The following is a 20,449-nucleotide window of genomic DNA, read 5'->3' on the forward strand; positions in this document are numbered from 1 at the left end:
TAGAAGAGGCCGTGGCAGTAGAGGGTGCGGGGAACAAAACTTCAAATGCGGGAATTGCTGAAATAAACGAAGCTGTCGCCGTATGCTGGACTGTAAAAGACGTGGAGCTGGCAGAATGAGGAAGAGGAAGACGGCACGACGATGGGCGCGAGGAGGGTGGGCGTCGAGGTACAGATGTACTCGGGAAGGTATACGAAGGACGGTAGGGCAGAATGGTGCATGCAGCTGGGGAAGAGCTGGGGTTTGGTGATGCAGCCAACAGAACGCAACGGAGGTTCTTCAGCTTGGCTCGAATGGATTGGACGAGAGAGGATGACGTGCGGCTGCTGGGGTAACGATTAACGAGGCGACAAGAAGGAGCAAGAGTCAAAGTACCGGGCATATTGGTGAATTACTTAAGCCACCAAGGGTTTGACATGCCCGCTTGCTGGTGTCGCTAGACAGGCACTCGACGAGCGTTAGTGGGGAGTGGGGAGGTCCACGGGGGACCTGGTGACCTCTGACAGGGAACCAGACCAGAAAGGGACCTAGAAGGAACCTAAAGCTAGACGCCCCCCCAGCGGTTTCCCCTCTCCTCCAAGAGACCCGTGGACGGGAGACATCAGAAAGTTGTGTCCCTGGAAGGCGGGGAAAGGGGCGCTGGAAAGAGGGGTTGGTCACTCCCCCCAGCGGAGCGAATTTTGTGCCTTCGTTGAGGTGGTCCAGTATCTGCTGGATTTTCTGTCGAATCACGTGTAGCAGTGGTCCCGTGCCTGTCTATGTCAGCTTATACAGTTTCATCAACCTGACTTTGGATTTGGAGCTAGGTACCACTCGGCCACTCTTATCCGATACTTTGGCAGTCACCAGGGCCATGTGGCCTCGTCTAACTGCCTTATTTGCCTTACAAATCGTTGTAGAATGCAGAAAGCCTCAGCAAAATCCAGTGAACGGTAAAAGAATGAATTGACGTCTGGAGCCATGCCAAATAGCGTTACTTGGGCACGGTAACTTGAAGCAAGGAAATTTAAAAGCTCGCCCATGTTGCAATTAAAGATGTACTGGTCTTCATAGAGGAATTGCGTCCAGCTCGGATGATGGTATGAATCACAGGAGGTGGCGGCAGGAATTTGGATGAGAAGAGAGTGACTCACCGACCAATGGCTCGGTGACCGGTGACCCAAGATAGAAATTCCATTTCCGCTCTGATTCACCGAGGTGGCCCCACCTTTCGCCTCCCTCAATCATCCCGTCAATCAACCTAAGTGCAAAAAGGAACGTGCGCGACCGCCTTTCTCCATTTCGATTATTTGCGCCGCACTTCGCTTTCCCTCCTTCTGCCTGAACCTCACCTCTACACATCACTGTTCAACTCTCCACAACGCGCTCAACAGCACAATTTTGGTCTACAGATTTATCCGACGACTTCGCGAAACGATATCACTGCCTTTTTTCTACCAAAATCTTCCCGACGAGCAAGAATCGCTTGGCGACCGACATCACGATGGCGACCCCCATGAGCACAAATTCCCAAGAAGAGGCCGCGAACAAGAAGCTTGAGCAGATTACCTTTCGCTTTTGCTCTGAATGCTCCAACATGCTCTACCCCAAGGAGGACGAAGAGACCCATCGCCTCCAATTCACCTGCCGAACCTGCCAGTTTACCGAGGAGGCCCAATCTACTTGCGTCTTCCGCAACGTCATGAACAACGCCGCCGGCGAGACCGCCGGTGTCACACAGGACGTCGGCTCGGATCCTACTGTAGGTGATTCCCAGTCTATTCTTGCCCCTGTTGTATGCATCGGCTGCGGCCACGCCATCCTTTGCAGCGGCTGCGGTAACCCGTCCGACGACTTCAATGTCTCGGCGGCCCCTACCCAGCACGACGGTTTCCAGAGCAAGAAGACGGAGATCACGTGGGACGACCTGATGGACATGGCTGAAGACGAGGCTCTCGACGAGTATGACGAAGAGAAGGAGTCAGTTAACTCGGACGAGATCAACCACGGATTCGCAGGCATCGCGCTCAACAAGGAGCCCGACTCCACCAACCGGAACGTCTCATGGCCTACCTTTCAACTGGCAGTCAGCCAGTGACTCTATATCTCGCCGCGTGTTGCCACATAACCTATTGTTGGATGGAGACCCCTGCCCCTGGCTCGTGCAATGGGATTCTGGCTTTCACCTTGGATTCGAGACCTCCCTTGTGATCAGCTGGCTGACGCTGCATCTTCCCTGGATCTAGCTTCCACGATCAAACAAGGAATGCCCCGTGTGCAAAGGTGGCGAAGCCGTCTTCTTCCAGTCTCAGCAGCGAAGCGCCGAGACGGGCATGGTATGTACATCCCGCATCTATCTTCCCGCCAGGAGATTCCGCCGACTAACGCGTTCGCGTGCAGAAACTGTTCTATGTCTGCTGCGATTGCGGTCACATCTTCCAGTAAAAGAGTCGACCTGATGAAGATACCCCAAAACTGTTCTAGAGGAGGTTACCATGCATTGTAAGGAGTATTCTGGCGTTCGAGCTCTGAAATGGGGAAAAAGGCAAAGGGGCCATGGGTTTTTTCGTCTTTAGCTTTACACTATCAAATTACGGATATCATCTCCCGCAAAGGGAATGGCTATTCTTCACCGCCCCGGTCTACTTTTCAACTGGCAATGATACTTGTGAACCATGACTTGTGACTTACAACTAGACCCAGCTTTATGAATTTTTTTGTATTTGAGTATTTGATGGAGATTGGTATCGTCTGCCAAACTTGGAAACGCCGGCTCATGCATTCATATAATACACTCCTCCACTTTGATGGTTTTTGTTCCTGTACTTGTACAAAGATCCTACATGTCCTCCCACCTCGTCTTTCGCACCGCGTCCGCGAGCCCATCGACGGCCGTTTTATGCGTGCATGGGCGCCATGGAAAGAATCTTGCTCCACTTCTTCCTCCTCAGCTCAGCACCAACGACGCCGTTGATGCGGGAGCCCACGGGGTCGCCGGCCTTGTTGATGAGAACGCAGGCGTTATCGTCGAATCGGATAACGCTACCGTCTGGACGGAGGGTCTTTTGCTTGGTGCGGACAACAACGGCATGGCGCATGTCACCGCGCTTGACCTTGTTGGCGGCAGAGGAACCGGCCATGCCACCCTCGCTGGCACCTCGGTGCTTCTGAACAACAACGACAATCCTGTCACCTGTGAGAACGTGTTAGTATCGGGATCGAGTCGCGTGAGGAGGTTCGTAAATAGGCGACAAGTTCGTACCGATGCGCGCGAGTTTCTTCTGGCCGACAACCATGGCGCACTCCACCATGGCAGCGCCTGAGTTATCGATGCATTGAAGCATCGTCTAAGGACACGTTAACTTGCTGTTGCAGTGGCCGGACAGTCATAGAGCGGCATACCTTTAATTGAATCATTTTGGCGGCAGGACCTCGTGGTGGGCTGTGGAATACCGGATCTCCCCTGGCTGGTCGATGGCTCTGAATGGAAGCTATCTCGAAAAGGTGGGACCCGCCCGCTGCAAAGTTGAATTCCACGTCGGGACTACGGTTGGACGTAGATCCGAAGGTTTCCCGTTTCTTTGTGGTTGCATGGGTGCTGTCCCGTTGCTGCGGACAGGCCTTTGACGGCCGAAAGAGGTTAGCTGCATTATGCAAAGCGTAGCTAATTGGCTGACGTAGCCGGTCCAAACTTGGTCTGTGCGACTATTTTGACGTCTCATCTGAGGCCACTCCAACGATAATTGCCTAGCCACTGACTTTTGCAACTTGTGATTGGCCTTCCTCCCCCCCGGTAAGGCGCAATCCAATGTTTCCCTTTCTTGCTTCCCTCCCTCTTTCCTGTCCTACGCCTCTGGTCTCTCGTGCCCTCCCCTGGAATCTGGAATCTGTCCCCATTGGGATTTGCCGTCAATAAGTCGGACCCGAATCGAATAGAGCCTGGGCTTGCGTGCGAGAGAAGGTGGGAAGGAACCACGCAGCCAACTTACCATACTGCGGGTAGGAGCGAATTAAACTGGGACAGACGGCGACTTCTTCTTCCCATTTCCTGCTCACCTTGACTTCTCAACATCCAGCCTCACACACACGACCACACACACCTCTCACCTCCCACCTCATCTCATCCACTTTTTTGTCTCATTTCCCTCCTATCCCCCTCCTCATTCTCATCTCTTTATCCGCTCCGCCGTCCGCCATCCGTCGTTCGTCGTCCGTCGTCCATTGTCCGTCATCTTTGTTCCTTCAGCATCCCTTCCGCTGCTGCGGGTGAAACTATTTTGCTTCCCATATTCATTCCTTGAGCATTCATCCCAGCGCAACGTGAGGGAGAGAGGGTCCTGTTTGTTCTTGCCTCACATCATACCGAGTATGATCCACGGCGGCCCTGCGCATTAATCTCCACCACCACCCGCCTACTCTGAGTCCCGGACCAGCCTGTCCTCGTCGGCTTGTTTATGCCCCCTTTGGACCTGGAGACATGACGACACCCAGCCTGAGCTGACCCTTTCCTCATATTTCTGCGCCTTTTGGAGACAACAACCTTCTTCCCGGTCTCACCCACATCTATTCCTGGTCTTATCCTCAGCGGCAACTTGCGACAATCGTGGCCCAGCTGTCACCCCCCCACATCATTTGCTGCGCTTTTCCTGGGCTATCGAAGGGAGCCCGAACCCGCCTCTGGTCCTTCGTCCACTCCTTGCTCTGTGCGCTGACGCTGGTCCCCCAACGTTCGTTTAGCCTTTCCCATCTTCGCCTCGGGTTCGCTCCTTCCAACTTGCGCCGAAGCCGAGATTTGCGACGGTGATAACGATCATCTGTTCTCTCACGATGCCGCCCTCTGCTTCTGCGACAAAGAAGCAGAAGAACAAACAGACGCTGACATTGGCGCAATTGGCGTCTTACGACGACTTCCTGACAGACTCTCTCGTCGATCATGTATGGGTCTCGGTCGGGCCGGGCAGCCGTGCCTCGGGCACTTGTGGGCTGAAGAAGCTGACACTTTGCAGGTTTTCTACTGGACTACAATTCCCAAGAACAGAAATTCGTACCACCCCTCGCGAGGCGTACGGGAGGAGGACATTACCCAGATTATCCGGGACGAGCTCGCTGTTAACAAAGACCTCGAATCCGCCGAGCGCAAATTGCTAGCCACCGATGGCTTCCGCAAGTTCTTCGCCGCCCTCAAGACGGACAAAGCCAAGGATGATTTCAAGCGTCACATGCGCCGCTACATCCAGATTTATCTTCCCGACTGCCCCTTTGAGGTGAACTCGACAAACCGCTACACCATTGTGTCGCACGAAGCCGCCATCACAGCCCGACGTTTCATACGGCGGAACGAGACGATCAAGTACTTGGCCGGAACGCAGGTCAATATATCGCCCGAAGAGGAGCGAGAAATGACGGCCCGCAAGAAGGATTTTAGCATCATCATTTCCGCCAGGAACAAATGCGCCAGTCTGTTCATGGGCCCTGCTCGATTTGCGAATCACGACTGCGGAGCCAATGCGAAGCTTATGACTACGTCTTCGGCCACCATTGAGATCATTGCGACGAGGAACATCGATGTTGGCGAAGAGATTACCGTTACATATGCAGAAAACTATTTCGGGGAAGACAATTGCGAATGTCTGTGCAGGACATGCGAAGATAGATGTGCAAACGGATGGGCACCGGCTGAAGGAGAAGTTGCGGTCAAGAAGAGTATCGAGGAGTCTGTTTTGGACGGATATTCTTTGCGCCGGCGGAGAAGGGACGACAGCGTCGGCCCTTCGTCCCGAACCCCTTCCATCACGCCCGACATCCGGCCACGGGTATCAAAATCACGGCTGAGGAGTGGGAAGTCCGGCCGAGAATCTCTAGCAGTGGGCTCGCCAATGTCAGATGCGCTTTCGACGGAGAAGAAGCACTCTTGCGACTCACTCGTGACACCGCCCATGACGCCATCCAAAAGACGAAAGATTTCGGCCACACAAGCAATCACAGTCCGTCAGGAAGCTCTCGTCACGTCAACAGAGAGCTCGGCCTCCGAGTCTGTGCGTAGCATGTCATTGACCAGCAGCGGAAACGAAGATGGGTCGGTGACGGACATCACCGAGCCGGAGAAAGACACCCCGGAACCGAGCCAAGGTCAGAAGCAGCCAGAGCTTGTCAAGAGGGAGGAGTATGAGGAGACCACGGAGCAAGCGTTGGCTAGCGCGGCGCCGTTCTCGTCGCATAGACAGATCCAGAGGGAAATGTCAGACATCAGTCGGGAAGCGGCTGTTGCCGTCTCTCGATCGATCCCCATCTCATCTTTGTGCAATCCTCCGTCACCGCCTTCGAAAATTTTCGGTCCAAAGCCGTCAGGATGGTCGTACCCAGCGAGCATCCCTCCGTACAACATACAGGACCGCATGAGTATCGCGGCTGCCATGTGCAGCAACGTCAGCGCAAAGCCAGTAGCAATGTCAACAGCGGGCGCATCGAAAAGCTCTAGCACAGACGGTTTGAAGCTGACACACAAAATCCTCTCAACAAAAGAGCCGCTCAGAGGTTCTCGTCGCGAGACCGTGATGCCAACGTCAAAGGTTGGGGCGCTGGCATCAATCGAGCAAGACGGGCTGGGCAAACGCAGCTCCGACACCGTGCTGACTGCAAAGGTCGAGGCATCGGTATCGACGGAAAATCCTACGCCGATCACTGATGATATCAAAGTCTGTGCAGAGGTTGCTGAGACGGTGGAGGGTGGTGGTGACCAGCCACCTGTGAAGAAGCGCAAGTATCAACGGCGGACCTTTATCAAGGAGACGACACCACCCGCAAAGACCCGAACACCCGGTGATTACACTCTAACGCCGCTGCTGCTCTCGGAGCCGCAGACGGCATGGGTTCGCTGCACCAATTGCGAGACGGCCTTTGTGCAGCAAAACGCATACTACACCAAGAGTTCGTGTCCGCGCTGCGAGCGCCACTCCAAGCTATACGGCTACATCTGGCCAAAGACCGAAAGGGCCGGGCCTCGCGATAAGGAGGAGCGCATCTTGGACCACCGCCTCATCCACCGGTTCCTGGGGCGCGACGCCGAGGCGCGTATCCGGGGACGAAAACGACCCGCAACAAGCACGTCGGAGGCACTTGAGGATTCCGCGGGGAACAAAATTGGAAACAAGCGCCTCAGAGCCGCGGATGATGAGTCCGGGGAAGGCCAAGATACGACCGGGTTGAGACGGAGTGGTCGAATGCGCAAGGCTAGCATCAAGGTGGCCTCTCCGTAGGAGAGACGAGGCGCGAAGTAGCCAACCGGAGTTGTCCGGGACCCAGCCGGAGGGAAACTCTCCCCAGTCCGGGGGTCCCACCGTGGCTTTTCCTATGAAGCAGAAACGAACGACGGCGATTTATAATTGGAACATGGGGAAACATGAGGTGGAAAGGCGTATGTCTCATGTTTTCATTGCGACAGCACATTTCTGGCCTGGGATTTTGATTTGGTCTTTTCCAGGTTTTATTTTCTGCTATGCATGCATAACTGCGTGTGCATGTACAGTACATAGATACCATAGCTCCCCGCCTTGCATATCGCTGTCCGTCTGCAGGGCGGCAGAGGATGGACAGGGGACTTTTCTTGATTTTAATTTTTGGCGTGGTGTTGAGAGACAAAATTCCAGCCGTCTGTCTTGGCTGGACGGCTACATAAGATAAGGAGGTATTGGATGCACACGCAGACAGAGCCCAAGGGAATGTCCATTGAGCGAGAGAGGCGAAGAAAGAATTGATGAGAGAGAGGGCAATCTACTTCTACAAGACGAGGCCATTTCTCTACGTGCCGCCGCTTGCTGTTTCTCAACTTTCCTTGTTCTCCAAGTAGCTGAGGGTGTATTGTTTGTTTTTCCCTTGCCTATTCCCAACCGTCGGATTCGGACACTCAGCTTATCAAGCAGCCTCAGCGTATGCATGTTTGCTTACTTGCGTGCTGCACCACCACCTTTGCTGATGGTTTCGGTCGGCGACCGAAAGCGACTGCTCTCACCACGAGCAAAGACGAAGAACTACCTAGCCCTCGCTCGCACTTTAGTGGCATAGACACTCACACACATATCTTTACCTTGAGCACACCACACCACCTTTTGCTCCTCCTCGACAGATGTACCACGACTGATAACACTTGTGCTACCACCTCAACATCTCCCACCCCGCCGGCTTCGAGCAACCTGCATAAAAACGGTGTCGTCGCGAACGGTGCGTCGCTAGCAACCTGCGCTAAGGCAAGCAAACGCTATCGGAGGAAGCTCTGCCTTTTCTTTTCCTTGCGCCTTCTCCCCTGCTTGTCATAAAGCTCGAGCACACCTCACCATCTTAGCTCGGGTCCTCTCGCTGGTTCATCACTCACCACCCATCACTCACCGACTTATATCTTGGGCCCTTCACCAACTATTAAGTTTCTTCGGACCGTTTCCCAAGAAACCGAACCAAGCTTCCCCCCTTTTTTTTAAATATACGTCTCCTCTCTTGGTACCCGTCCCAACCATCCCTCCTTCGCACCCATCACGAAGTGTGAAAAGGGGAGGGGCATCCGCTGTCCATCATGTCAACGGAGACCTTTACGCAGAAAGCCATGATGAGTGCCGGCCTCTCGGGGCCGCACAACTACCACTATCAACCCCAACACCAACATCACCTCTACAACCCGGCACCAAGGCTTTCCGCTCTCGCCTCTCCGCACTTTTCCGCCCGGGTCCAGACTAAGCAAGCCAAGAGGCGGTCGCTGACGACGGCGCGGCAACAACCACGACAACCACAACCGCAAGCCTTACATCCCCTGACGACATTGCTAGCCGTGGTATTCGATTTCTTTCTGCGGGGCATTCTGGATCTCACGAGACCGCCGAGGGACCTGGTCAGGTTTACTGTGATGGGCATCTTCGACACCCTGTGCTGGGCGTACCACGCGCTGCCCATGCCGCTCGCGCTCGGTCTTCTTTACTATGGGTTCCAGAGCGTACCGGACGCGCTGCATGGTGTCGAGCAACTGCGGGCGATTTACAGCACGAGGCTGAGCGGCGACGCATTTCCCGGGAGCGCATCCGGCATTGAGGGTCTCTATGGGCTCGGCGAGATGGCCCTGGTGCGATGGGGAGATTTGGGAGTCTGGTCGGTACGTTCATCTTCGTTCTTGTTTGACATCACATCATCTTGCTCTCCTGCGGTTGATTGCTTGGTCGTTCCTGGCCTTGGCATCATTCTTCAAGACAGAGTGTACAAAACATTTGGAGTGTTTAGACTGATGTATGTGGTCCAGGCGTTTTACTGTCTCGCTCTGATGACGGCGGCGTATGCGGTCATGGTCCTCTTGGAGATGCGCGACTACATCCGTGACACCTGGGCCCTCATTGTGGACGAGGCACTCGAGGTCCAGGCGCTGCGGGCGGACGAGTGCTAGTCGACGCCTCCAGAAGGGGGTTTAGTCCTCTTTCTGTCTCGCTTCTCTCCCCTTTGACGTTCTCGCCCCTTTTTGGTGGGATCGGAATCCATCCTACCCAACACAGTCGTGGGGTCGGCATTCGGCGTTGGTTGCTCGTTGTTTGTTCTATTCTTTTTTTTTTTCCGTTGGGGGCGAGAGATGATGGAGAGAGTCGGCGGTCGGACTTTGGGTCTGGCATTCACACTCATCCTCACTCTCACTCTCACTCTCACACTGCATTCTTATTCCATGGGATCAGCGGGCGTCGACTGGTTCAAAAGTATAAAAGGCCAAAATGGGTATATATGCACGGCGCTTTGGGCACAAGTTTCGTATCTCATTTTGTGGCATCTTTTTCAGGATCTTCGGACGAAGAAAAAGGAGGAGTTTTGGATGGGAGAAACGCAAAAGGAGGAGGACATGAGGATACAGCAAGGCTGCACTTAGAACACCCGATGCCAGACACATTCACAGTCGCACACGCGGTCAGCTGGCATCGGCGGACATGATTACGATGCTACAATACTTAATGAATGAGAATACTTGTCCCACATTCTCCTTCCATCCATTGTGATGGCTGGAAGAAGGTGTGGACAAGGACAATTTCGAGATGAATTCGACCTCAGCTTGTCCATCCTTTCCATCCTCTCAGTCGCTTCCTTGATCGATGTAAACCAACCAACTAACACCCGAATATCGTCATCATGATTCTAGGATCTCGACTCGGCAATATAGCTCGAGGTGCACTTCGCCTGGTTCTCTATTCACTCATTGGCACACTTGTTTGCCCTGCTGCATCCAACAGGCCACCCACACGCTCAACCACTGGACGCCACAGCCATTCCCTGCTTCCCCAGTGCATATCCTCTCGCTTCTCATCTTCGGTCTCGGTCGCACTTCAACTCAGTCCCTCGTCACCCTTGCTGACAAGTTGCTTTTTTCTTTCCCCGCATTCTTCGACTTCATACCTACCATCAGCAAAGGTACACGGACATGGGTTGGGCCTCGGCAGTCTTGCGGCAGAGACAAAATGGGGGGTTACATGTTCGTTTCCTCCCTCTCTCTCTCTCGCTCCGGCCAACTGACTGTTGGTCTTCGGACATCCACACGCCTTTCACGCACACGGTCTGGGTTCCGCCCTACCCCAAGCCACCCACCCTCCTTTCCAGCCGTCTCGAAACGGATAACCATCTTTGGACAAGTAAATCGACACCCAACTTTTATAGCACCCTCGCATCGAATCTTTGCCAATCAGAAGCCGCACCGGCACGGACGATCAGGCTGGCTGGATGCTGTTGGATGCCCGGCTGTCCTGTTACCACATGTCGTGCTGGGCAAGCGAGGCAGACGTAGAGCAAAATCAATGCCTTTTCCAGCCCTTCGGTGATTCAATAAGGCACTTGGAGAGTTCTTCTCGGCCGTAGCCAAATGTATCTACGTCCCATGGTACTCGCCACACGTTCGGAGTTGCTGGGATCACCGTAGGGCCGCCGCGACCGTTTGGCGGTTTTCTATAAGGCGCATGTCAGACCCAACTCTACTTAGGAGTCGCGTGTCCTTTTTGTGCCGACGTTTAGATTCCTTCTGGGACATGGCTGACCTTGCTTGACCCCGCGATTCATGTTGCATTCGGACTTTTAATTCCTTAAGCCGCCTTCCGGAGAATCTCTAAACATCTCCCTCTCTTGATCCTTTTCTTCTTTTTCTGTGTTCCAACAGTCTCACTTTGACATTCTTCATCCGTTGATTGCCGCCCGTGGGGTGATTGACCACAAGGGAGCGTGAAACAAAAACAACAACTGCGGTACGCCGCAATCCGATCGACGACCAACCCAGGGGTGAATCTTCTTATCAGGAACAGCAAACAGAAAAATTTGGCTTGGGCCTAGTCGAAATGTTGAGAACGTTTTCCGAAATGAATGGGCTTGGGGGTTCGCTTTTGGTTGTGATCGTACTCATGGCTCTGGTCTTCGCCGCATCCAGATTCGACTTCGTAAGTGTTTCATTTATGACGGTGCAGCACCATCAGCACCAGCACCAGCACCACCACTTCGGATAGCGACGGTACTAACCGGCTTATCCAGATCCTGACGTCAGGGAAGACCAAAGAGGGTGAATTCGAAGGGGAGGATGATTCGACGTATGCTTTCTACGCTTCCAAGAGGAGGAGGGCTTCCAGTAAGTCTCCCATTTGCGTTTTCAACTTTCTCAACGTGATGGTCTAATTCTTGCAGGCGTGAAGCGAGTTTCCTTTGACATATGACACGTCGACAGCGTGGAGGAAGCGACAAGTCAACATCTCCTTTTACCTTTACACGCGCACTTGCCAAATTGGAGCGATGAGAAGTAAGGCCACGGCTAAGGATGAATCCGACCAATGCATCGTTGGTCGGACGGGAGCTTCGGCTTCAGTGTAATGATGCACTCTCATATTCTTGTATGACGTATTGGTATATATGTGTTCAGTAACCATGTCAAAGCGCACTTTCATTGCGTCACAAATGGTTGGTTCATCGCACGTGGTACTTGGGTTAGGCGGCGACTGATTTCGCAGCACATTGTCTTCCGGCCTTTCTACAGAGTACGCAGCCCTGAGACCGGCCACAATTATTTGAATAATTTTGGCATTTTATGATATCGGCCTTTGGTATTTACTTCCTCGGATTCTGCTTGATGAAATGATCCAAAAACTTCTCCCATCGACCTTTATCATTGACCACCCCTGTACTCAAGTATCTCGACTTGGTCAGCAGTAATGAGAAGCTCTCCACTCATTACACTATAAGTACGAGAACACTTGCGGGATTGATGCCAATAATGATGTCATGAAGTGTAAAGCGTTGAGCTCATGCAGCTTTAGGACAAAAGTACACAGACCTATTTCTTTTTGCGTTTGTTTGAGAAGCGACTGGACCTGATAGATTTCAAGGCTCATTGTAAGCATTTCCAGAAGCCCGGGTTCAAGCTCGCTCATACGGGATTGTCATACAAAAGATCAGAACGGCACATGCTAGCAACATGATGAGGCTGAAAACGGAATCACCCAAAGCCACAGCTATCACAAAGACTATAGAGTCGACGTGGGGAGCATTATATCCGCATATTCCTACTCACAATAACAAAATTTTACGCCTTTCGGACTTATCACCATTCTCTCGACATTTTAGATCACTCCGTGCTCATTCCATGTATTCAGCTGCTTCACAATTTGAGGCATCTTGTGCTAAGTCGCGATGATCTTACAGCAAATTTTGGACCATGCGTCCGAAGTTCACCAGCTTCGTCGAGTTATGTAACGATAGGCGAGTATCGGTTTGGGTGACTTGGCTTATGGCTCATAGCAATATAGGCTCTTTCTGTTTCATTTTACAGCCTTGGTCCTTCTTTAATGATTCTACTAGAAAGGTTGCGTCAGAAAGCTGTGTTGCATTTTCGTGAAGATGAAGACCCTCCCCATGAAAAGGGACACGCTATTCGAGGGAGCTGTTTGCCCTAAAACTCATCTTAAATCCCTTCTTATTGCTATTCAAAACTTCTTCTGGTAGTCCCTCGTGATTCAGTGGGCACGCTGAGTGTCCAACTTGGAACTTTCAACACTCCTAAATCGATCGTTACATATAAGCTGTCATTGAGGGAGGAGGACAACAATACAACTCCGTAACATCTTGGTTATAGGATACAATGTGTCCGTCAGAAGATGCTGGAAGGGTCTGAAAAAGATTATCCATGTAGCCTCCTAACCGATACGCCACCCATCATGGGTTCTTCGATGCTGTAGCTTTTCATGAGCATGATGGCAGCGATAGCCATCCTCCATTGGAACCTGGTTCGGCCTAGGAATAATGACTGATCAAAATCCCTCGACTAATGCAAGCACAAGGTCGCCTGTGAGGCAAAAGTTTTCAATGGTTGCGCTTCATTGTTCGCAACCCCTCACATCTGCACTCATATAGAGGCTGTTTGAAACGACGGGTTCCAGCTCTGTTATTGTGACAATTTTCCGTGTACCTACATGTAGTCACTCAGCCACGAAGTGCATCCCAGCATTCTGTCACACAATATACAATATAAACAGTTCCAGCTTCATATTGAAACATTAGAACTATGTCAAATTGTTGTGCCACTCAATTCCGATGGTAGCTCAACAGTATGGTTGGGGGCCATAACATGCAGTTGCCCGTCTACAAGGCACAGTACACACACTCATTGACCATATCCGACCAAGTCTCACCTTCTGAGATCTCCGCTGGTATCGGGAGTTTGATAACTGCTTTCAATTTCCAGGTTTCACCGCAGATCTATTGGTGTGCGATTGCAGGACGGGCGGTCTCGGGATGCTGCACAACCACAAGCTCGGTTACCTGCATACCCGATTTCGTAGAACCAATGAGCTGTAACAAGCCTTAGCAAATAAGCGCCCAAGTGGTGATGAAGTTGGCGCTTCATTGTGGATGCGGAGCTTAAAATAGTACGGATATTGTCACGACAAAACATGAGTATATGTTATCCCGAGTTAGTGGTTGAAAACCAAGGTAATAACCAGGATCGGAGTTGCCGATGATAGTGGGTGATTTAGACCGTCAAGAGCCTCTGAGTCGCGCCGATGCAATGCCTATCCCTGCGGCTGTGGCTGTGGTGATGCCGATCATAGTCGCCGGGCAACGCTGTGCCACCGGACTCCTGTCACGCGTGTGGCTGTGGAATAGGATCACTAGGCAGACGTTATGTCCCCATAAAGTCTCTTGAAGAATCAGAGGCTTTAAACAGCTCGAACACCGTAACAGAACCATGGCGAGCGCAGAGATGTGAAAACGAAAAAAAACCCCAATATCAGCCGTGTATCACAAGACAATGCCGCCCGCATCCCAACACTTGAACATGAAGCCACTGTTCGATACCCCTGCAGACGAAGCTCCGCCGCCGTACGAAGAAAAACCCCGCACGAACCCGGCACCACCGCCCCGAGTGAGTCCAGGCCCAGGGCCGTCGTCGGGACCGCAGGTAGCTCGCCAGTTCCCGCCGGCCTTCAATGTCTACTCGCAGAGCTTCAGCAGGACGATGCTCCTCGGCGAGCACCAGCATCAGCCGTTCTATGGCTTGTCGATACACAGTGGGCTGAGCAGCTCGCCGCCCATTGTGCTGCACTCCGGGCCGTCAGACAATTTCCCGCCGCTCGCGTCAGTAGAGTACCACAGCTTCAGCAGCCGGATGAGCATAACGCTGCCGCCTGCGCCGACACGTACTCCAGGTGGTGCGCCCATCATCGAATTGGAATCGAAAACCGACTTTCCTTCGTCGAGCTACATTTTTGCCATAGGCGTTGGACCGAATTGTGAAAGACTGGAGCAGTTTGAATGGAGAACAAGCTCTGGCGAAGCGATCGCTGCGCTGGGTGGCCGAAGCAGGGGCTGGAAACTGGTCAGGTTGGCTCAGTCAGTACCTCAAAACGCCGGACCTGGAGCTTTCAGGGGAGGTGATGGAAACGAAATAGTCGCTGTCTGGACGGATGCTGGAATGAGCATGACCAAGGAGGCCAAGTTTGCATTCGTGGGCAGTGGGCTGACGGGTGAGCTGGGCGAACGGTGGGCAATCATGGCAGTCATCTCTGGCTTGGCTATCTTTGAGCGACAAAGACAGCGAAGGCGCAACAATAGCTGATCGCTGCAGCCGCCGAGGCTCAGAAGAAAAGGCTTGGGAGCCTCATAGATGTGCTCACGCTTGTTACCATGTTTGAGGAAAGGAAACTGTTTCGTTTGGTTTAGTTTTGATACCCGTCGGCCTTGACAGGCGATGAGACCTGTATAGCTCAGAAAAGATCGATTTAATTGGTTCACTGATTCGAAGCTTGGAGCGCCGCGGCCTGCCGAGCGGCGTGGGATGAAAGGATCAAAGGCCGCGTTTGAAGTGATGCCGCCTTGCTGAGCGCTTCTGTTGGCTGCGCCGTCAGGGGCTCGCTTTCACGCGCGTGCATCATGCTGAGTGAAGCGACAACCTTGACTTTCCTTTGAACCCAGACAAGCTGAGTCAGGTAAGGGCTACCAGGGGAAACCGTCGGCAAGAACATTTCAGTCGGCTCCGCCGGGAAATGATCATCTCGGCCGAAAAGAAGGTGGTGATGGACCATCATAGGTAGCCAAGCCTCGAGTTCGTAGACTCGATCGACTCTCCACGAAGGCATCCCGGCGTTGCATCGATTATGAGATTTCCTGCAGAGTGGAGTGGGTGACTGGCAAGGAGAGTGAACTTTGAAGAAAGGGATTTCCATAAGATCGGCGATGCTTGTGCGTGGTACACTGCTACGCGCTCGTCGATCGTCTGAAAAGGGGGTGGGAAACCCTTCACGTGCCCTTGTTGGGTAGTTGTGTGGAACATTGGAACTTGGGCTTTCAAGGACTCAAGATGCAACGGGGGGTCCCAGCGGCCGGGCTGGCTCCAGTGGAGCAAGACAGTAAAAAAGACGTGCGTAATGGATGATATTGATGTGCGGTGAAGCGCTGGCGCGCTGACCGGGGGGCGGGATAGATTGGAATGGGGAATGGGAATGATAGGGATGGATCATGGGACGACAAGGCCTTGGCCGTCAGACCCGGGTAGTTGGCAGACGGATCACGGCACGGGGCTCCGAGCAGATTTTCTTGCTCTCGCAGCGCCAGTCAGCAACTCAGACGTTAGGAGTGGTCGATGACGGAGTTCAACTTTCAAGGATTGCCGCTAATGCTCATGTTCTGCATTGATGGATACAGTGGCCTGCTCGTCAACGTCGTCATTAGCCTCGGGCCAAAGCATATTGAGGTGGGCAGCGGGCACGGGAAGTCTATTGGCGAAAGCATATCACGCATGCTGCTGACTGTGTAGGGGGGGCGGGGGCGCGGCAGGCATCTCCCTACATGAAATCAATTTCACATCGATAGATTCCTTCGTTGGACTTTCTGCAATGCCGCGGGACCCAAGAAGAGATCAAGCGTAATTTCGAAATGGCAATCGGCATGGCTTGGCATGCCCAGCATAGATGCTCACAACGGTGCTTGCTCACGAGTTCGGGCGCGCGCCGCCACATGGCCCCTCTGGCCCCTCGTTTGTTGGGTCTTCCTCCCGAGCTCATGTCCGAAAATTGACGGGAGAAAGAAGAAAAGAGAAGGGATGCAGGGTTGGGGCGAAACCAAGTCAGAGATGGCTCCCTGAGAGCCGCTGAGGCCCCGTTCAATCTTGATCAGGCCTGCCAGTGTCCGCAAGAAGAGCCCAGATCCAGAAAAGCAGAGCAACAAGCCTGGCTAGTTGAGTCTGTCGAAGGGCCCAGAGAGATGGCCTGGCCTGGAATAAGTATTGTTTGTCCAGGCTGCAAGCTGCAGGAAAAGAGATCCTGACCAGCCAGTCCAGTCCAAGACAACGGCTGGAAGCGCTCAGGCCAGCAGCTGGCGGCGGCAAAGTCGTTCACAGGGCAGAATCTCTTCTGGGATGAAGCAAAGAGGATTGGTGGAAAGGGGATAGGAACACCAGGGATACGTCTGTGCCATGCGTTGCGCAGGGGGCAAAGTGGCTCTTCTAAACGATTCGAGCCGAGGTGACCCCTGGGGCTCCGCGGCGGCGGCCAGGACGTTGAGCCTCTTTTGGGAAGTAGCGCGTAGAGTGTTAATTGAGGTCGCGGAGGCTGCAGGGCGAATCTGGCGATAATTAAGAAAAAGGGGATGGGTCTCAGGAGTTGGCTGTTTCAGGGTGGCCGCCGGGATCTGACGGGGATCTGACCGGGGGCTCCCGGGCGAAGACGCCGGCGTGACCAATCGGTTCGGCCAGCGAAGCTCGGGAGTGGGGCCTCTGACCCCGGCCGACCCAGGCCGAACCCTTGCTGGAGGTCCAGCCCTTGTCGACGGGGCTCACAGTGTCTCACCTTTTTCTGGCGCATGTCAACTGAACTGACAGTCTGACATTTGCTTCTCCCAACTGACAACAACATGGCAGTTGGCCGAGCCTGGCACGCTGGATATTGCTCACAGGTCAGAAATATCGGGAACATCACCATGCCCGCAGCCCATCATGGATGCATGGATAGACCTATCTACGCTTATACTAGCGCCCGGAGCATCCCACCAACTCAAGCCTGTCCAATATGTTTGCATCACGCTTAGCATCACGCACACCACCTCAGCGTATAAGCGCATTCGGCACTCGCCTGGTGCTCTCACAAAGTCGTAGACTTCTGCCCCTCGAACCCCTCCCCATCCCAGGCTTCCCAGCAGCGTGGAAGGCTGTTGCTCAGAGTCCATTGGCTTCTGCCCCTGAGCCACATCTTCTAGATTCCTATGCTAACCACTCACAGCCTACAGCACGCCAATATTCAAGACCCCCAAACCACCACCCACATCCCAGCGGTGCCTGTCTCCCGCATACGCGAGATCCCCCTCCCCATGTTTATCCCCACCGCCTGGCCGGATATGATTGTCCAGCGTATAATTGAAACTTTGGCGGAGCGGCGGAAGTGGTCCTTTCAATCTTGACCCGATGGAGTTGAGAAAGGACGCCAACGGCGCAAGTGCCCGCGTTGGGAATACAAGCTACGATGTCCTCCCGTATATAGCACCACCTCTGCCCGGCCGCCCGTCATTCTGAACTTTCTTTCTATGATCCATAGTGTTCAGCTTCACTTGACTTGTGTGCCTATCTCATTCCTTCGTTCAACTTTTGTCATTCTTTTCACTTGACCAGGTAGTCATTCATTCTTTTCGGTCCTAGACCAACAACACTCCTTCCTCACCGACCTCGATAGTCTCACAGTCAAGCCACTTTTTTGAACAATTCTCGATTCACCAAACAAAAAAACTACAATCGCAAAAATGAAGTCCGCTATCGCCTCCCTTCTTGGATCCGCAGCCCTGGTGGCTGCCCACGGTTACGTCACCGATGGTATTATCGGCGGCGAGAACTACACTTTCTACCAGCCCTACCAGGACCCGTACATGAACCCGATTCCCTCGCGTATCTCCCGTCCTATCCAGGGCAACGGCCCCGTCGAGGACCTGACCAGCATCGATCTCCAGTGCGGTGGCTACACCGCCGGTGGCATCAAGGGCTCCTCACCCGCCAAGCTCGTTGCCGAGGCCAAGGCTGGCGACGAGGTCACCCTCAACTGGACCCTGTGGCCCACTTCTCACGTTGGCCCTACCATGACCTACATGGCCAAGTGTGCCGGTGACGACTGCACCACCTTCACCCCCAACACCGACAAGGTCTGGTTCAAGGTCCAGGAGAGCGGCCGTGTCGGCACCACCGACACCTGGGGTGCCACCGCTGTCATGACCGCTGGCAACTCTGGTGTCAAGTACACCATTCCCGAGTGCCTTGCCCCCGGCCAGTACCTCGTCCGCCACGAGATCATCGCCCTCCACGCCTCCTACTCCTACCCCGGTGCCCAGTTCTACCCCGGCTGCCATCAGCTCAAGGTCACCGGCTCCGGCAGCACCAGCCCCTCTGATCTGGTTGCCTTCCCCGGTGCCTACGCCGCCGCTGACCCCGGTATCACGTACGATGCCTACAAGGCCCAGGAGTACACCATCCCCGGCCCTGCCGTCTTCTCCTGCTCCGGCTCCAGCTCCGGATCCGGATCCGGCTCTGCCCCCGCTCCCTCCGCCGCTCCCTCTGCCGCTCCCTCTGCCGCTCCCTCTGCTGCCCCCGTTGCCCCCTCCGCCCCTGCCACTCCTGTCACTTCTTCCGCTACCCCCAGCCAGACTCCCGCCGATGATGAGGAGGACTGCCCCGTTGAGTCTGCCTCCGCGACCGTCAGCGCCGCCGCTGCCGTCCCTACTCAACCTGCCGACGATGAGGACTGCCCCGCCGAGCCCGAGGCTCCTTCTGCCACTCCTACCGCCCCCGCCCCCGTCGCTACCCCTACTCAGGCTGCGGGCGATGAGGATGACTGCCCTGTTGAGTCTCCCTCTGCGACCGTCGGCGCCGCCGCTGTCGCCCCTACTGTCGCTGCCGAGGAGGAGGATGACTGCCCTGCCGAGCCCGAGGCTCCTTCTGCCACCCCTACCGCTCCCGCTCCGGTCGCTACCCCTACCCAGGCTGCCAGCGACGAGGATGACTGCCCCGCCGAGCCCGAGGCTCCTTCTGCCGCCCCTACCGTTCCCGCCCCCGTCGCCACCCCTACTCAGGCTGCGGACGATGAGGATGACTGCCCTGCCGAGCCCGAGGCTCCCAGCGCCACCCCCACCCAGGCTGCGGACGATGAGGATGACTGCCCTGCCGAGCCCGAGGCTCCCAGTGCCACTCCTACTCCCACCCAGGCAGCTGACGAGGAGGACTGCCCCGTTGAGACCCCCTCCGCGACCGCTGTCGCCAAGCGTATGAGCATCCACGACCGCCGCATGGCATGAGCGCTTTCCACGATGTCACTGTTTACCATGGTATCTGGTCCCGAGGTTGAGAGGCGACCTAGATGGCTCAGGGGATGATGTAGCTATCAGGCTCGTAGTGGGCGTTTACACTTGTGGCGCTCGCGAATCTGATTCGGTCCAAGACCCAATCTCTTTCATGTACAAAGTCTTTTCCTGTATACCGCTTTACACAAAGTATATATCAAAACGATATAGATCGTGCCATTTATCACGTTCATCATCTGTTCAAACTACTCACTCAGTATTCACCACGTGCATCGTGGTCATGAAGGTCTCACTTTCAAGTGTCAAAAGGTTGGCTCCGTAAAAAGATGCCGTAGTGTGTTTCGTCCAAAGATGAGATGAACTCGGGTTCCTGGAGGTTGCCGAAAATGACCCGTTTCAACTAGATTGAGTTAAGGCCCAATTTATGAACCCTGTCAATGTCGCCTTAGCGCCGTCGTTTTCAATAAAGACGACTATGATCGCCGTTATCAGAAAGCTTGCCAGGCACAAGCTTTTTCAATCCAATTCAATTCAATTCAAACGAGTCGCGAGGGCCTCGGCGCTCCCGGATGGCCAGATTCTTGCATACCCCTTGTTTGCTAACAATACATGGAAAAGGAGAACCGGCGTAACTCTCGCTGCATTCGGACTCATAGCC

The 20,449-nt window shown here is 54.0% G+C and overlaps 8 protein-coding genes across 8 annotated transcripts; 6 read left to right on the top strand and 2 right to left on the bottom strand.

The window, feature by feature from the left end:
* Positions 1 to 1,483: 1,483 nt before the first annotated feature.
* On the top strand, positions 1,484 to 2,424 carry CORC01_09681 (RNA polymerase M/15 kDa subunit; the record flags this gene model as incomplete). Its single annotated transcript, XM_022621310.1, has 3 exons — positions 1,484 to 2,065; positions 2,226 to 2,315; positions 2,380 to 2,424. 3 exons carry the CDS (start codon positions 1,484 to 1,486, stop codon positions 2,422 to 2,424), a joined length of 717 nt encoding a protein of 238 aa, XP_022472186.1.
* A 452-nt stretch (positions 2,425 to 2,876) lies between these two features.
* CORC01_09682 (50S ribosomal protein L14) lies at positions 2,877 to 3,396 on the bottom strand (the record flags this gene model as incomplete). The annotated part of the gene is made up of 3 exons (XM_022621311.1): positions 2,877 to 3,172; positions 3,242 to 3,326; positions 3,382 to 3,396. The coding sequence occupies 3 exons, from the start codon at positions 3,394 to 3,396 to the stop codon at positions 2,877 to 2,879; spliced, it is 396 nt and encodes a 131-aa protein (XP_022472187.1).
* A 1,410-nt stretch (positions 3,397 to 4,806) lies between these two features.
* CORC01_09683 (histone-lysine N-methyltransferase SET9) lies at positions 4,807 to 7,235 on the top strand (the record flags this gene model as incomplete). The annotated part of the gene is made up of 2 exons (XM_022621312.1): positions 4,807 to 4,914; positions 4,986 to 7,235. 2 exons carry the CDS (start codon positions 4,807 to 4,809, stop codon positions 7,233 to 7,235), a joined length of 2,358 nt encoding a protein of 785 aa, XP_022472188.1.
* Positions 7,236 to 8,542: 1,307 nt separating this feature from the next.
* CORC01_09684 (uncharacterized protein) lies at positions 8,543 to 9,397 on the top strand (the record flags this gene model as incomplete). Its single annotated transcript, XM_022621313.1, has 2 exons — positions 8,543 to 9,112; positions 9,257 to 9,397. The coding sequence occupies 2 exons, from the start codon at positions 8,543 to 8,545 to the stop codon at positions 9,395 to 9,397; spliced, it is 711 nt and encodes a 236-aa protein (XP_022472189.1).
* Positions 9,398 to 11,375: 1,978 nt separating this feature from the next.
* CORC01_09685 (uncharacterized protein) lies at positions 11,376 to 11,681 on the top strand (the record flags this gene model as incomplete). Its single annotated transcript, XM_022621314.1, has 3 exons — positions 11,376 to 11,411; positions 11,503 to 11,596; positions 11,653 to 11,681. 3 exons carry the CDS (start codon positions 11,376 to 11,378, stop codon positions 11,679 to 11,681), a joined length of 159 nt encoding a protein of 52 aa, XP_022472190.1.
* Positions 11,682 to 14,269: 2,588 nt separating this feature from the next.
* CORC01_09686 (uncharacterized protein) lies at positions 14,270 to 15,076 on the top strand (the record flags this gene model as incomplete). Its single annotated transcript, XM_022621315.1, has 1 exon — positions 14,270 to 15,076. The coding sequence occupies one exon, from the start codon at positions 14,270 to 14,272 to the stop codon at positions 15,074 to 15,076; it is 807 nt and encodes a 268-aa protein (XP_022472191.1).
* Positions 15,077 to 17,110: 2,034 nt separating this feature from the next.
* On the bottom strand, positions 17,111 to 17,679 carry CORC01_09687 (uncharacterized protein; the record flags this gene model as incomplete). Its single annotated transcript, XM_022621316.1, has 2 exons — positions 17,111 to 17,288; positions 17,552 to 17,679. The coding sequence occupies 2 exons, from the start codon at positions 17,677 to 17,679 to the stop codon at positions 17,111 to 17,113; spliced, it is 306 nt and encodes a 101-aa protein (XP_022472192.1).
* Positions 17,680 to 18,246: 567 nt separating this feature from the next.
* On the top strand, positions 18,247 to 19,785 carry CORC01_09688 (cellulose-growth-specific protein; the record flags this gene model as incomplete). Its single annotated transcript, XM_022621317.1, has 1 exon — positions 18,247 to 19,785. The coding sequence occupies one exon, from the start codon at positions 18,247 to 18,249 to the stop codon at positions 19,783 to 19,785; it is 1,539 nt and encodes a 512-aa protein (XP_022472193.1).
* Between the last annotated feature and the right edge of the window lie 664 nt (positions 19,786 to 20,449).

This window comes from Colletotrichum orchidophilum, assembly GCF_001831195.1.
Source record: "Colletotrichum orchidophilum strain IMI 309357 chromosome Unknown Scaffold_89.1, whole genome shotgun sequence".
NCBI lineage: Eukaryota > Fungi > Ascomycota > Sordariomycetes > Glomerellales > Glomerellaceae > Colletotrichum > Colletotrichum orchidophilum.